Source organism: Mobula hypostoma, chromosome 9 (genome assembly GCF_963921235.1).
Source record: "Mobula hypostoma chromosome 9, sMobHyp1.1, whole genome shotgun sequence".
In the NCBI taxonomy this organism is placed as follows: domain Eukaryota; kingdom Metazoa; phylum Chordata; class Chondrichthyes; order Myliobatiformes; family Myliobatidae; genus Mobula; species Mobula hypostoma.
Window position 1 is genome coordinate 129,037,123 of NC_086105.1, and position 15,933 is coordinate 129,053,055.

Genomic DNA, 15,933 nt, shown 5'->3' on the forward strand with positions numbered 1-15,933 from the left:
TAATCAATTCAAAAACACCTGAGAAGATCTTGTCCCTTTACAAATTTTACTGACACCAAATTAACACCCAATAGTCTTGATCCACTGCCGAGGTGGCATTAGCTGTTGTGCCAATACTATATGAGCCCCGAGGTCCAATAAGGAAAGGAATATTTGCAAAATATTCTTACTGTAACAAATACTCCAAAGGAGCTGTCACTTAAAGCAAGAGATGTACTAGAAAGTATAGTTCATTCACTATGTTGAGAATATTTTCAAAGTAAAGAACGGAAGCCGGGTGGAGGGCTTTAGGGAATGATATTCAGAGAACAGTGTTAAGGCAGCTGAGGAGCTAGGTGAGAGAGCAAGGACCTATTCAGATAATCTTGAACACAAAGACTACAGATGCTAGGAGCTGGAGAACCCATCAGGTTTTTGCCCATTTAACCTGGTATTTCCTCCTCCTTCTCGAGCTAACATCCGAATAATCAAATGCAGCTTTTCAGGACACCGATACCATGACAGTTGAAACAAGTTACACAACAGCAACGATGTCAACTACTTCCCTGCAGTCTCTGGTTGATTGAAATGATAAACCTGGACCACCAACTTGTAAAAAGTAACCAGAATATTTATTTAATGACAAATTAAACTCACTATCGGGGACTCTGCAGTTAATATTCTGTATGTGATTTGTTTACTTTTTACTGTTAGCACGATTTATTCTTTTTTCTGCACATTGGGTGATCGGTCTTTGTTGTGTGTTTTTTTAAATGGGTTTGATCGTATGACCTTGTTCTGTGGCTGTCTGCAAGAAGACGAATCTCAAGGTTGTGTACAATATACATACTTTGATAATAAGTGTACTTTGAACAGGTGCTGAGATACATCCTAGGTTGTGCTAGGACACACCATCAGTGATGTAATCTGGTATCATTGGGTGGTTTGGGCCTTTCAACATCAGACACTCTCACCCGGGTGACCCAGCCAGGGTTGATCAGGCCCCAGCTTGTGTCCCAGCACATTGGTCCATGGTTCACACCTCTTGATCCATAGCCTTCTGGAGCCTTGCTCACCAGCCTCTGTGGCAGTCCTGGTGACTCTCTTCTTTGTACCCCCTGTAACGCCCAGGAGAGAGAGGGTTCTGCACAGTGAGCAGCCAGGAAAACCTCTACACCCCACCTCGACAGGCTCACATCGTGCCCTCCAGCCCCATCTCTGAGACTGATCCACCAGCTCTTGGTACTAGGCTTTCTTACATTCAAACATTTCTTCAGTCATTTCTACCACGACCACCTGCTTCGAGGTTTCTGAGAGAATGACTCAGGAACAATAAGGCTATGAAGTTGGGGGAACTTGAAATGTACTTTGAAACTAACTTTGCATTATCTCTTTCAGGCTTTGCCCTCAATTTAACAGAATGTGCCATTAAATCAAGTGTTTGGGTTCTTTCCCAAAAACCTTTACCTTTGCATCCACATAACTACGGTGGGTGCAGATAGAAATGAAACAGAATGCAAAGGCAGAAATGGAAATTTTTTTTCTATCAGCAAACAGTTCTCAACGTCCCGGTAAAAATATCTGACATTTCCAGCATGGTGCATGGTGTTACAATACAATATTATGCAAAGTTAGATACATTATTCTTTTTAAAATTCCCTTATTACGCCACAAGAAAAAGTCCACTGCAAATCATTAATCATTGAGCAATGAGACACAATTACAACACTTAAAAATGTGCCACTTCACCACAGCTAGTGTTTTTTTCCCTTTTATGAGACTCGGTCACAAAAGTTATAAATACCTGGTTCTCCCTGTTGGGATAAAGTAAATATGTGCATAAATTCTTACAAACTTTATTGAAAAGATACGAGCATTATATTTCAGTGTGCAGGCTGGCATTAACGGAACCATCTTTTGAGTACGGCATGACTTTTTCAAATCTTTTATCTTCAGGTTACTTGCTGTTGGTGTGTAGTTATTGCCAATTGATTCACTCGGGCTTCGATAGTACCGTTGCTCTTTGAACGGGATTGCCAAAGGCCATGACACATCTTGCATGATGGGCGGATACTGGCTCTGATGCACAACAGTCTGGAAAGCAAACATTATAGATTAGAAGATATCAAGAAAATTGCATACATCAGCATGTCCTAAATAAGTGCAAAACTCAGCAGTAGCCTCTAATATTCTGGGTCCATATCTTTCCCAAAGAACATCATCTATACTTTGTTTTCTAATCTTATTCTATTTCTATTGCAAAAAGCAATCATAGATCCGCTACCATCCAAACTATTAATTTTCTCCAATTTTTTAAAAATCCCCTCAAATTATATTGAATTTTCACATATTTTACAGTATTTAATTGCATGCAACAGCTATTACGAAATTCTAAATTATTCAAAATTCTTATACACTGGCTGAATTATAACTTGACAGAATTTCCAAAGCACATAATGTGAGTGATGAATTGCCTAAGTGCCAGACATCACATCCAAGAGGGCAGATGTAATAAGCTGCATTGCAGGTGTAACACGCAGGTGTATTGCAGGTATCTTCCCCTAGATGAACACGTGCTGGCTGAGCCTGAGGGTTACACATGCATTAGCGAGTGGCAATGAATAGCACAACGAACAGTAACAAAATATTTTACTTTCAAACCTCAATCTAATTTCAAGCAGTAGCAAGATCACTGTAGTAGCATCTGATACAAGCTCCATCTTTCAACCTGTAATGAAATAAATCCTAACGGTTTCTGGGAAAGCGATCACAACCACCATATTGTTTTGAAGTCGGCTAACTACATTAAGTCAAAATGAACTCCAAACAATTTAACTTAACTTTTAAATTTGTTACTGTGATTACCCCACGTGGGTGAGCCTAGTATGAATGGCTACACATTCATGATGTGTCACACTAGGATTATAATGAGTCAAGGGGCCCAAATCTGAACATGAAAATCTTCCTGTGCACAGCTAATATTTCAATAGTTTTAGAACAGCATTAACGACTCCCTTTTGCAGCCCAGGTAACGCCATATGCAGCATGAGGTAACAAAGGTGGAACAATGGTGAATAAACCTAGTAAGCAATAAAGAATGCAAGATTTAAATAAAATTAACTGAATATTGAAATATTGCTCTACCAAATTACTCAGTGCTACAAATTGCTCATAAGGAATTATTAATATCTTACAAATAAATACAACTTTTAGGCCACTTGCTCTGTATATCGTCGTTGTGTCGATACTCGGAGGATGCAGCCATTAAAGATGAGATTTAAAATTTTCACCCTTATTTCACATTTAAAACAAATAATAATCAGTACCTGGTTAATAAATGAAATGAGATGATTATTCTCACATGAAAATCCAAGTCAAAGCAGATTGGTATGCAGTCATCCAATCGGAAACAAGAGGAAATCTGCAGATGCTGGAAATCCAAGCAACACACACAAAATGCTGGAGGAACTCAACAGGCCAGGCAGCATCTATGGAAACAAATACAGTTGACATTTCAGGCCGAGACCCTTCAGCAGGACTCTCAGCCCGAAACTCTTTTTCCATGGATGGTGCCTGGCCTGCTGAGTTCCTCCAGCATTTTGTGTGTGTTGCTTGGTATGTAGCCATATTAGCTCTTTCATTGCTGTTGCCACCTTTAGAGCATGTTTTCTGAAACTGGATTTCTGCAGAAAAATATAATTGATCCCAAATGTAACAAAACATATTAAAAATAAAGAAGTCTACATTACTTCCAATATGTCCTATTTAAGATATCATCTTGATACTTGATGAAGCTCTAAACGGTTCAGTAAAGATGCTGAGGTTCTTCCTCAGTACTCAGAAAGCACAGGCATGGAGACATACAAACCGGACACAGGTCCTTTGGACATCAAGTCCACACCACACACTCATTTACACCAATCCTATTTTATTGCCTCCACATTCCAATGAACTCTCTCCAGATTATACAATAACATAGTTGCACTCAGATCTACTGTGATGAAGTGTTTTGAGAGGTTGGTCATGGCCAGAATCAACTCCTGCCTCAGCAAGGACCTGGACCCATTGCAGCTTGCCTATCACCACACTAAGTCCACAGTGGATCAGTTTCACTGGCTCTCCACTCAGCCTCAGATCACCTGGACAATAGTAATACCTACACCAGACTGCTGCTTATTGACTACAGCTCAGCGTTCAACACAATCATGCCACTGCTGTAATCAACAAGCTCCAAAACCTGGGCCTCCGTACCTTCCTCTGCAACTGGATCCTTGACTTCCTCACAGGGAGACCACAGTCAATGTGCAGCGGAAATAACACCTCCTCACTGTAATCAACAGGGGCGTACCTCAGGGATGTGTGCTTAGCCACTGCTCCACTCTCTCTACACCCACAACTGTGAGTAGACTGAATGCCAGCTACAGATTTGCTGACAGCACAACTATTGTCAGAATTTCATCCGGTGACAAGGAGGCAGACAGGAGTAAAATAGGTCAGCCAGTTAAGTGGTGTTGCAACAATAACCTTGCACTGAACATCAGTAAGACCAAGGTATTGATTGTGGACTTCAGAAAGTGGAACACACACAAGATGCTCCTCAGGAGATTAGCAGTGGAAAGGGTGAGCAGTTTCAAGTTTCTGGGTGTCAACATCTCTGAGGATCTATCCTTGGCCAAACATATTGATGCAATTACAAAGAAGGCACAACGTAATTTTATTAGGAGTTTGAGAAGATTTGGTATATCAGCAAAGACTCTTGCAAATTTCTACAGATGCACCGTGGAGAGCATTCTAACTGGTTGCATCACTGTCTGGCATGGAGGGGCTACTGCACAAGATCAGAAAAAGCTGCAGAAAGTTGGAAACTCAACCAGCTCCACCGTGAGTACGAGCCTCCCCAACATCCAGAATGCCTTCAAAAGGTGATGCCTCAAAAAGGTGGCATCCGTCGTCAAGGACCCCCATCACCTCTTCTCATTGCTACCATGGAGGAGGAGATACAGGAGCCTGAAAACACACTCAACACTTCAGAAACAGCTTCTTCCCCTCCACCATCAGAGTTCTGAATGGACAGTGAACCCATGAACACTACTCACTACTTTTGCTCTGTTTTTGCACTACTTACTTATTTTAACTTTTACATATATTTCTTATTGTAATTCATAGCTTTTTTAATGTTATTATGTACTGCTGCTGTAAAACAAATTTCAGGATATATATACCACTGATATTTAATCTGATTCTGATTCTAAACAGAAGGAGCAATTTACAGTGGAGCGACCAATTAATCTACCAACCTACATTTTTTTTGGAACGTGGGAAGAAACCCACACAGTCATGGGGCATCTTAAGAGGGCAAATGGTTCACAACAGACAATGCATATAAGCCAAGGGAACAAAGTTTTTTAAGAAAAATTTTAAAAATCCATATATCTTTTAGATAAGCCTTTCTATTCTTCAAGATATTCAAATTATTCTCTGTGTAACTGCACTGGTGCCACTCCTTAAAAACTTTCAAGTAAAAATGCCTATCGAGTGGTTATGTAGTATCAGCACAGTGCCACTGTTACAGAACAATACTATGCAAGACTGAAAATCATGGCACAAATTTAGCTCAAATTTATAATGTATATAAGTTCTCTAAACACGATGCTCATGTACAGAGAAATGTGCTTCCGAAGTATAAAGAATGCACAGATATCCATCAGTATTAAGGTCTACTGCAAATAAATAACAGCCAATTACAAAAACCTGGGAAGTAGAAATTAAGTATTCGAAAGGAGTGAATCCCATGCTTATATAGAACAGTACAGCACAATCCAGGCCCTTCAGCCCACAATATTGTACTAACACATATAAACCTACTCCATGATCAATCTAATTCTTTCCTTCTACACAGCCCAAAACACGCCATTTTCTTTAATCCATTTGCCTATCAAAAAGTCATTTGAAACATCGCTATTGTATCCGCCTCTACCACCACCCTGGCAGAGCATTCCAGGCACCTACGACTCAGTGTGTAAAAAAAAAATCTACCCCCAGCATCTCTACTCAACTTAACTGGATGTCTTCTGGTATTGGTCATTGCCACTTGGGGGACAAAAGGCTCTGGCTGTCCACTCTATCTATACCTCTCATAATCTTATACACCCCTATCAAGTGACCTCTCGTCCTCCTTTGCTCCAAAGAGAAAAAGCCTAGCTCACTCAACCTTTCCTCATAAGCCATGCTCTGTAATCCAGGAAGCATCCTGGTAAATCTCTTCAGCACCTTTTCTGAAGATTCTACGTCTTTCCTATAATGCGGCGACCAGAACCAAACACAGTACTCCAAATGTGATCTAACCTGAGTTTTATAGACAGTGCAACACAACTTCACTGCTTTTAAACTCAATCCCCCAACTAATGAAGGCCAACATATCCTACCTTAGCATTCTTAGCCACCCTCTTGACTTGCATGACAACTTTGAGGGAATCTATGGACATGGACCCTAAGATCGCTCTGTTCCTCCACACTACTAAGAATCTTGTCATTAACCTTGTACTCTTATCTTCAAGTTCGGCCTTCCAAAGTGTATTACTTCACGCTTTTCTGCATTGAACTCTGCATGCCACTTCTCCATCCAGGTCAGCATCTTGTCAATATCCCATGGTAATCTTTGACAACCTTCTGCACTCTCCACAACACCACCAACTTCTGTGTCATCTGCAAACTTACTAATGCAACCTTCCACTTCCTCATGCAAGTCATTTACAAAAATCACAAAAAAGTAAGGGTCCCACAACAGATCCCTGTGTTTCTAGAAGTTGCTCTCAGATTATTATTTCAGTAGGTACTACAAAGGAAAATTGCTCTTGGTTAAGAGACGAAATTACAAAGTCTTGGCTATAATCTTCTGCATTTTTATAGATTAGGGTTAGTACTAAAAAACTGTGAATGTTTCGTCCTTGTTCAAAAAAAGGATGTGGGGATGAACCTTGTAATTACAGACCAGTTGGTTTAACCTAGGTGGTAGGGGAAGTTCTAGAAACAATAATGAGGGACTGAATTAGACATCATATGGACAAGTATGTATTGATTAGGGAAAGCCAGCATGGATATTAAAGGCAAATAATGTGTAACTGACTTTATTGAATTACTTGGTGTGCTAGAAAATGCCAAGTGATGTGATGCATACAAACTTCTAAAACACATTTGGTAATTTGACACACATAGAGCTTATCATCTAGAACGAAGGTTATGAAATAAAAGGAGCTATCACTGAATCACTGAAGGATGCTCGGAAGCTGTGACAGGGCTTGAATGTGACATAAGTGACAACAAGGTTTCGCCCCCAGATGAGCTCAATGCCTTTTATGCTCACTTCGACCATCAAAACATGGAGGCACCTTCACGAGTTCCCACAGCCCCCAGTGACACTGTGATTTTAGACTCTTGAGGCTGATGTTAGAGCATCCTTCAAGAGGGTGAACCCAAGGAAAGAATCAGCCCAGATGGGGTACCTGGCCAAGCATTAAAAGACCTGTGCTGATCAACTGGCTGGAGTGTTCACCGATATCTTTAACTTCCCGCTTCAGCAGTCTGAGGTACCCATCTGCTTCAAGCAGGCTTTGATTTTACCGAAGAATATGGTAACCTGTCGTCCAGTAGCACTTACATCCACAATAATGAAATGCTTTGAGAGGTTGGTGATGAAACGTGTAACTCCTGCCTGTTAGAATCTGTCAAACAGGTCAACAGCAGATGCCATTTTATTGCCTCTTCACACAGCTCTGGAATATATGGCCAGCGAAGTTGCATACATCAGGATGATCTTCATTGACTACAGTTTGGCATTCAATACTATCATCTCCTCAAAACTAATCAATAAGATTAAGACCTGGTCCTCAATATCTCCTTGTGCAATTGGATCTTGGATTTCCTTACTTGCAGACCCCAGTCAGTTCAGATTGGCAGCAACATCTCCTCCACAATCGCCATTATGAAAGGGTGCACTACCATACTTTCCTATCTAATACTTTAATTTTTAATTTATTTATATACAGTTCAGTAATGGGACTTCCCCGCCCAAAGAGCCCATGCCACGCAAATACACCCAAGTGACCAATTCACCCATTAACCCTTTGTATGCCTGTGGGACGAGAGAAAATGGGAGCACCCAGAGGAAACCCATGTAGTCACGGGGAGAAGGTACAAACTTCTGACAGGCACGGGCGGGAATTGAACCCGGGTCACTGGCACTGTAAGGTGGTATGCTAACTGCTACATTACAGTGCTGAGCCACAATAATGCAAATTGGTGGAGATCTTGGAGGACCAAATTGCAAAACAAAAATTCCATCAAACTAAGTCTTAAAACAGCAATGTGATGTTTCAATATATAGTTGCTCAGTGATTTATCTCATCTAGTGTTAATTATCGTTCTCTCAACTTATTCAGTCTTAATCTATACTCTCCAGCCCTGAAATGTTAACTGTTTCTCTTCCCACAGATGACTCCTGAACTGCCAGGTCCTTCAGCATTTTTGTTTTGTTTTCATTTCAGATTTCCAGGATCTGTATTTGTCCTCTACCTTACCACATAAAAGCAGTAGGTCCTCATATTGCTAACATCTTTCCCTAGGAGATGAACAGATTCTAGCTGATAGGACTATAGTGGGACTCTACATGAACTGTTGCAAAATTTCTTAGTTTAAAAAAGAACAAGAAATGCCTTTGTTAGGTGTTTACATTCTGATTATAAGGCATGAGAAGGGTATTGATTACTACAGCAATTAAACATTTCTAAATGCAAAGTCATGGAGAAACAAATAGAAATACCATTTTGGTCAGATCAATTAAGATTTAAACCCAAAATATTTAATGTTTCTCTTTCCACAGATGCTGACTGGACTGCTAAGTGTTTCCTACAATTTCTGTCTTTATCTCAGATTTTCAGGGTTTTTTTTTGTTACTTGCACATGTATTCTCAGATCTTTTTTCCCAATAATTCCCGGCTAAGAACACGCAGCAAAGAAATAAGATATTAAAACTAAATTGAAAAACACAGTAAAATGTCAAAAATAAAATTCTGTCTTCCTATGCCATGGGGAACATTATGCAATAAACTCATGATTAATAATAATCTGAATTTAAAAATTTTTTCCATGTACCACTATTTGCTCACTCACACGGCCGCAAGCATTGAGAGCACTGTAGTGTGTTCTCCAGGGCACTACCCTGAATCCAACCAACTTAATTGCATCATCAATGATTTTTCTTCTATCATATCGGTCACTGGTGTTGATAGTCACTGCTCACACATAATGCTCAATTCCATTTACTAATCCTGCCTGAACACAGTAGTTCATGCCTGCATACAGCAAAAAAAAACTAGACAGTATTCTGATATGGACTTATAACAATGGGCTAATTTTAAAAAATTACAATTAACAGCAATTGTTATTCACTACAGAAAAATGTAAGGCACTAAAATCCCAAGAAATGTCGACAGGGTGTGTATGGAGAAGATGGGAGAATCTAGAAATTGGGGTTAATTTATACAAATAAGGAGAGTCATCCTCTTAAGGTTATTTGTGGCATTTTTTTTTCCTTTGGGGGTTATGAGTCTCTGGAACTCTCTTCAAAAGGATGATACAAGCAGAGTTTGTGATTAAGTTAAAGTAGAATTAGCTGGATTATTGATTACTAAGGGCTAGGAAAGTTAATGTGGTGGGTGAAAATGCAATATTGAGTTTACAAATGAGATTAGCCTTCATTATATTGAATGTCCAAACAAGCTTGAGTGAGTTAAGTGACCCATTCCTGCTTCTGATTCATACACTCATATACTCAACAAGGGAGAGTCTATCTAATGAGTCTGATATTAAATGGCATTACAGTCATCCAAACTTCCACCATCAACAGCCTGGGGGGGGGGGGGAGGCGGTGGTGTCATGGCCAGAAACGCAACTACACCAGCCTCAGAAGAACAAGCTACAAGAGTTAGGAAATTTGGCATATTGCTGATACTCCAAGGCCCTTCCACCATCTACAAAGAACGACAGATATCTGATGGAATATATTCCACTTGACCAGATGAGCACTAATATTTGAGTTTAACAACAACCTAGATAACGCTGCCATTTCACTGGTATCCCACCCAACTCTCAAAGTCTTGGTTCCTTCCCTCACTACTGCACTATGGCTAATCTACACCAATAACAAAATGAATTCCAGTTACTCGTCTCGATTACTCCAATGGCCACCAGTCATATTCTACTTGCTTTACACTTATGACTCTGTGGCTAATCACAGCCATATCGAAGTTTTCTGATGACACCACTGTCGTTAGCCGTACCAAAGGTGGTGACGAATCAGCATCTAGGAGGGAGATTGAAAATCCAGCTGAGTGGTGCCACAACAACAACCTCTCACCAAATGTCAGCAAGACCAAGGAGCTAATTATCAACTTCAGGAGGAGGAAACTGGAGGTCTATGGGCCAGTCCTCATCAGGAGATCAGAGGCAGAGAGGGTCAGCAACTTTAAATTCCTCGGTGCTATCATTTCAGAGGACCTGTCCTGTGTGCAGCACGCAAGTGCAATTATGAAGAAAGCACAGCAGTGTCTCTACTTCCTTAAAAGTTTGTGAAGATATAGCATGACATCTTAAACTTTGACAAACGCCTACGGATGTGTGTGGAAAGTATATTGAAAGGCTGCACCACAGCGTGGTATGGAAACACCAAAGCTCTTGAACGGAAAATCCAACAAAAATTAGTGGATACGGCCCAGTCCATCGTAGGTAAAGTCCTCCCCACCATTGAGCACACCCACACAGACTGTTATCACAGGATTGCAGCATCCATCTTCAGGGACCCCACCACCCAGGATACACTCTGCTCTCACTGCTCCCATGATGGAAGGTGGTTCAGGAGACCTGGGACTCACACAGCCAGATTCAGGAACAGTTATTACCCCTCAATCATCAGGCCCTTAAACCAGAGGGGATCACTTCACTTGCCCCATCACCTGAACAGTTCCCACAACCTGTGGACTCGATTTCTAGGCCTCTTTGTCTCATGTCCTTGATATTTATTGCTTATTTATTTTTTATTATTATTTCTTTTTTCCCCTTTCATATTTGCAAAGTTTGGTGCATCTTGCACACCGGTTGCCCGTCCTGTTGGTCAGTCTTTCGTTGGTTATTGGATTTACTGAGTAAGCCCACAACAATACGAATCTCAGGGTTGTATATGGTGACATGTGTGTACTTTGAACTTCCACGTTATGTCTCATCGCCTGACCATTGCGTGCACTTCCAGCAACTATACTGACTGATTCTCTGCTTCCACAAATAAGGCACATTAATGGATGTTATGTAGCAATCAACTGTTACGTACAGTAATGACTAATGACTTTCATCGTCATGCCATTACTGAATTCCTTTATTCGCCACTGTCCCAAGGGCTTGCAGAAGGGTAAGGAACTGAGATACAGTATATAAAGCACAGGAATTCCTGGCGATCCTCAGTTGCAAGTTGGATGAGTACTACTGCAGGCTCTGTCATGCCCATCAGAAGTAAACATTCAAATCATAAAATGCTGACTATCTTGGCTGATCAGGCACGTGCAGAAAGAAAGACAGAATAAATTTTTCTGATTGAATACTCTTCATTAGATTTCCAGAATATGCAACTTTCTTTGTTTATAATTTCAGTTCACAAATTATCATTAACTGAGTAACAGAAGGTGGTGCCAACAATGCTATCCCATGCTGCACACAAAGCAATGTTGCTCTAACCTATGGTCAGTTGACATTGTAATAAGATCACTTGACCTTTGAAGATGATTCAAGCCTTAGTCCAGGGAGGGGTGAAAAGATCAGATTTCCAAAGGAAAAGAGACTGTCCCTACCTCAGACATCCCACCTCTCCTGGATGTTCCGGGAGTCTCCCGCATATTGATAGTGGCTCCCTGATGCCTGGAAATTATATACAATATCCCAGAAATCGATTGTTTTGAGAGGGAGAGGAAGAGCAAGAGCGAGCATCCTGATTGGTCTCCCTTCGTGCTAAGTAGACCTATCAATTTTCTCTGTGGGCGGCTTTACAGTCGACCTCAAAATAATGACCGTGTTGCTCGCTGCACTGTTTGCAACAGTCACTCTTCTATTGCCCATGACGGGTTGAAATGTAAATGACATGTTGAGGTGAGTTTAACAGGTGTCATTCGTTCATTAGCATAGCTAGCTGCTAAGGAACTACTCTATTGATGTCCTACGTCATGAGGCCAAACTCCCTGTACACTTGCTTAAAGTTGTAATAGAATAAACATGATAATATAATATAATATAAGTACATATTTTAATGTCACATTTTCTGCATATACCCAACTTGGTTTACAGATTAGACAAAATCACTAAACAAAGTATTACATACACCCTTGGAGGTCGACTGGGGGGGGATACGGGGTTGCGGAGGGCGGGGCTGCTACCTCCTTGAAATGGTGGTGCTACCTCCCTGAAATGAGTTTTTGCAGGGTGGGATGTCTGCTACCTACAATAAAGGCAAGGCCTGCAGAGTGCAGCATCAGGTTGAGAAAGTAAAAATCTCCGAAGAAAGATTAATGTGACTGTGGCGGCGAGGTCCAGGCCCCAGAGCAGTCCAAGAGCGAGGAATGACCCCAGCTTTGGATGATTTAAGTGCAGGACCAGATGGAAAAAGTCAGAGTGTTGCGACTGGAGGCAAGGCAGGCCCGGTTCTGCTCGCTGATCTGTGATGTTTACTCTGCTCTGCGCTGATCTACAGTGATGCCTGGCTTCACATCTGAGGTCTCACAACGTATACTCGGCTTTGCAATGAACTATAGCTGAGGCCCTCTCCAGCTGCAGTGAAGTCTACCTTCGTATCTTTTCTAAAACTCCAGTTCTGAATGCTATTTCCTTACTTTTATTGCTTGTTTTGTTTTTGCTCTCTCTGTGCATTGGGCGTTTGATGGTCTTTTTTTAAAATGGTTTCTTTGTTTTGAGGCTGTCTGTAAGGAGACGAATCTCAAGGTGGTATAACGTATACATACTTCCATAATAAATGAACTTTGAAGTTTGTAGGCCAACCACCACTACCACAGGACTCTGATTCAGGGAGTTCATAATGCTAGATTCCAAGACCAAAGCACCTTCACCCGCTTTATCACTGTTAGAAGGCAGGGGAGCTTGCTGATAATTGTACAGTGTTCAGCTTCACTGCTGCTCGTCAGATATTGAGCTCATCTATCCATACATGGGAATCACTAACACTTGTGTTAATAAGGGGGAAATATCACAAGTGGCCCCAGTTTCCCTCACATTTTCTTCCGTTATAAGAGGTCGTTGGTCCTCTGAACCAAGACCAAGTTTCAAAGCATCTCCATCAGCCCCATTCCCCCACATACTGCCTGCAACTAATTCTCTCTCACACCGTACCTCATCTTCCCCTTCCACTGCCAATTCTCATGCCAGCCACTTCTGGTGAGGAAAATTTAGCGGATCCAAAAGGCATGATCCTTGAAATATGAGAGAAAACTGGAAAACCTGGAGGAACTCGTGTGGTAACAGGGAGAACTTGCGAACTCCACATGGGCAACACCCAAGCTCAGGATCAAACTCATGTTGTTGGAACCATGGGGCAAGAACTGATCCATCACTGCGTCATCCAGAATATCCCTTCAACAACGTAACCTTAAGGTCCCATGATCAACTGGACCAGCCACGTAAATAACCTAGCTATATATACAGATCCGGCGATTGCAATTCTGCGATGGTTGATTCATTTTTTAGAAAAAGGATAAATCTTATCATGCGCCTTTGAACAACTGATAGGAAACTGATAGGTGGATGAAATGATCCATTCTTAAATGATGGTTTGGGGAGCAAAAGTGCAAATTTGTTCAAATGTCTGAGCAGGGATGCAGAATGGGTCAGGTGCCAAATCATGCACTAGCGAAAGGCCCAGCCAGCTGGCGGGAGAAAACTTCATTTTAAATTTCCTTATGGAGCAGAAGTACTTCTCCTGACACCAGAAATTCTGGGATCAGATCACAATCCCAACCAGCATCAACCTCTCCATGTAGCTGGACCCAACTGCTCTTGCAACCTGCTCTGAAATCCTCTAACTCCCGTAGACCTAAGTGATGCCATCCTGTCATCTTTCCTAATCAGTTGCTGTAATTGCACACTGGCCTTTTGCAACTCATGCACTGAGACAACCTGATCCCTTTACATTTCAGAGCTCTGCCATCTCTCACCATTTAGATAATAGTTATGACTTTTTCCTTATGAAATTCCACATTGTCCCAGGATATTATTTTGCCACAGTTATTTAAATTACTTGCATCTCTTTGTAGCCTCATATCCTCTTCACAGCTTACTTTCTGACCCATTTTTTGTATCACCAGTAAATTGTACTTCCCTCAGTCGCAGGACTCTGCAGAGAGTGGTGCGGACAGCCCAACACATCTGTAGTTGTGAACTTCCCATGATTCAGAATATTTACAAAGACAGGTGTGAGAAAAGGGCCTGAAGGATCACTGGGGACCCGAGTCACCCCAACCACAATCTATTCCAGCTGCTACCATCTGGGAAACGGTACTGCAGCATAAAAGCCAGGACCAACAGGCTCCAGGACAACTTCTGGACAACTGCTTAATTCATGCTGACGCGACTATATTTCTATGTTATATTGACTATCCTGTTGTACATAATATTTATTATAAATTACTATAAATTGCACATTGCGCATTTTGGTGGAGACGTAATGTAAAGATTTTTACTCCTCATGTATGTGAAGGATGTAAGAAATAAAGTCAATTCAATTCAATTAATCAGAGTTATCTTTGATACTTTCAATTGAGTCATTTACCTAAAGTTATGGCCCCAGTCTGGACTCCTGCTACACATCAGCAATTACAACTTGCCAATCAGAAAAAGACCTATTAACATCTAGTACATTTTTCCTGTGTGGCAATCAATTTTCTGTCCAATATATTACCTTCTCTAAATCGAGCTTTTATTCTCCATGATAATCTTTGATGCAACATATTATTGCATCCCTTCTAGAAATACAAGCATAATATATCCAGTTGTTCCCTTTTACCCCGTGTACATGTTCCTTCTTCAAAGAACAGTAAGTTGGAATTGAGGTGTTCATTACACAATATAAAATTAAACAAATGCACGTTATGGCATGCTACTTTGATGCATCCTTTAATGTAGCTGAAACAGAATAGTATATCTACTAGTCCTACCGCCTCCTGGTAAATTATCTCTTTTCTCATTGCTTTTTGCCTGACTATGAAATATTGCTTCTGAATCCAAATTTTCTGCTTTTTGTCCCAATTTTCAATTCTCTTTCACTATGAAGCACAGTACCTTTCTGATGAGTAATGAATTTTTTATTTTTCACACTCTGGAAGATATCATTTCAGTATATCAACCATAGTCTGAATGCCTCCTTTTAATTTAAAAAAATGAGAACATACATCGTTATTGGAATACCCAGCATTAAAGGTAAAGTTTCTTCCAAGATACTGTGCCTGTAAAGAGAAAATTCAAAGCTGTGGTAGAGAGAAGAAAGCAGAGAGTAATCAGTAATTAGACATCCAGAAAACATTACTAGGCTCACTAAGTGTGAACTAGTTGCAGCACTTTTGACACTGTTTTCACCGTTCAATTTTACATTCATATTTGGAAATTAGGCTTTAACACTATTGACACTCAGTGAAAAGTTAACTTCACTACCTTTCCCCATGATAATCCTTTCTTTCTCACTACAAAAATTATTTTACCTGATATAATTCTGATGTTTCACAACAGCGATCAGGAGGTAGAGGTGGTAAACCAGGCAACCCTCTTGTATAACTACTGGGAAGTATTGGATATTCCTGTGACTAAAGTCAATAACAGAGTATTACTTGTTTCTCAAAAATTTTGCAAGTATAT

The 15,933-nt window shown here is 40.7% G+C and overlaps 1 protein-coding gene across 1 annotated transcript in view; it reads right to left on the minus strand.

Moving 5' to 3' along the window:
• The window catches only part of dnah3 (dynein axonemal heavy chain 3), a 150,834-nt gene that overhangs the window by 129,248 nt on the left and 5,653 nt on the right, over positions 1-15,933 (minus strand). The window contains exon 2 of the mRNA XM_063059569.1: positions 1,784-2,073. Within this exon, the coding sequence (XP_062915639.1) occupies positions 1,784-2,073 (290 nt within the window). The remainder of the gene's footprint in view (positions 1-1,783; positions 2,074-15,933) is intronic.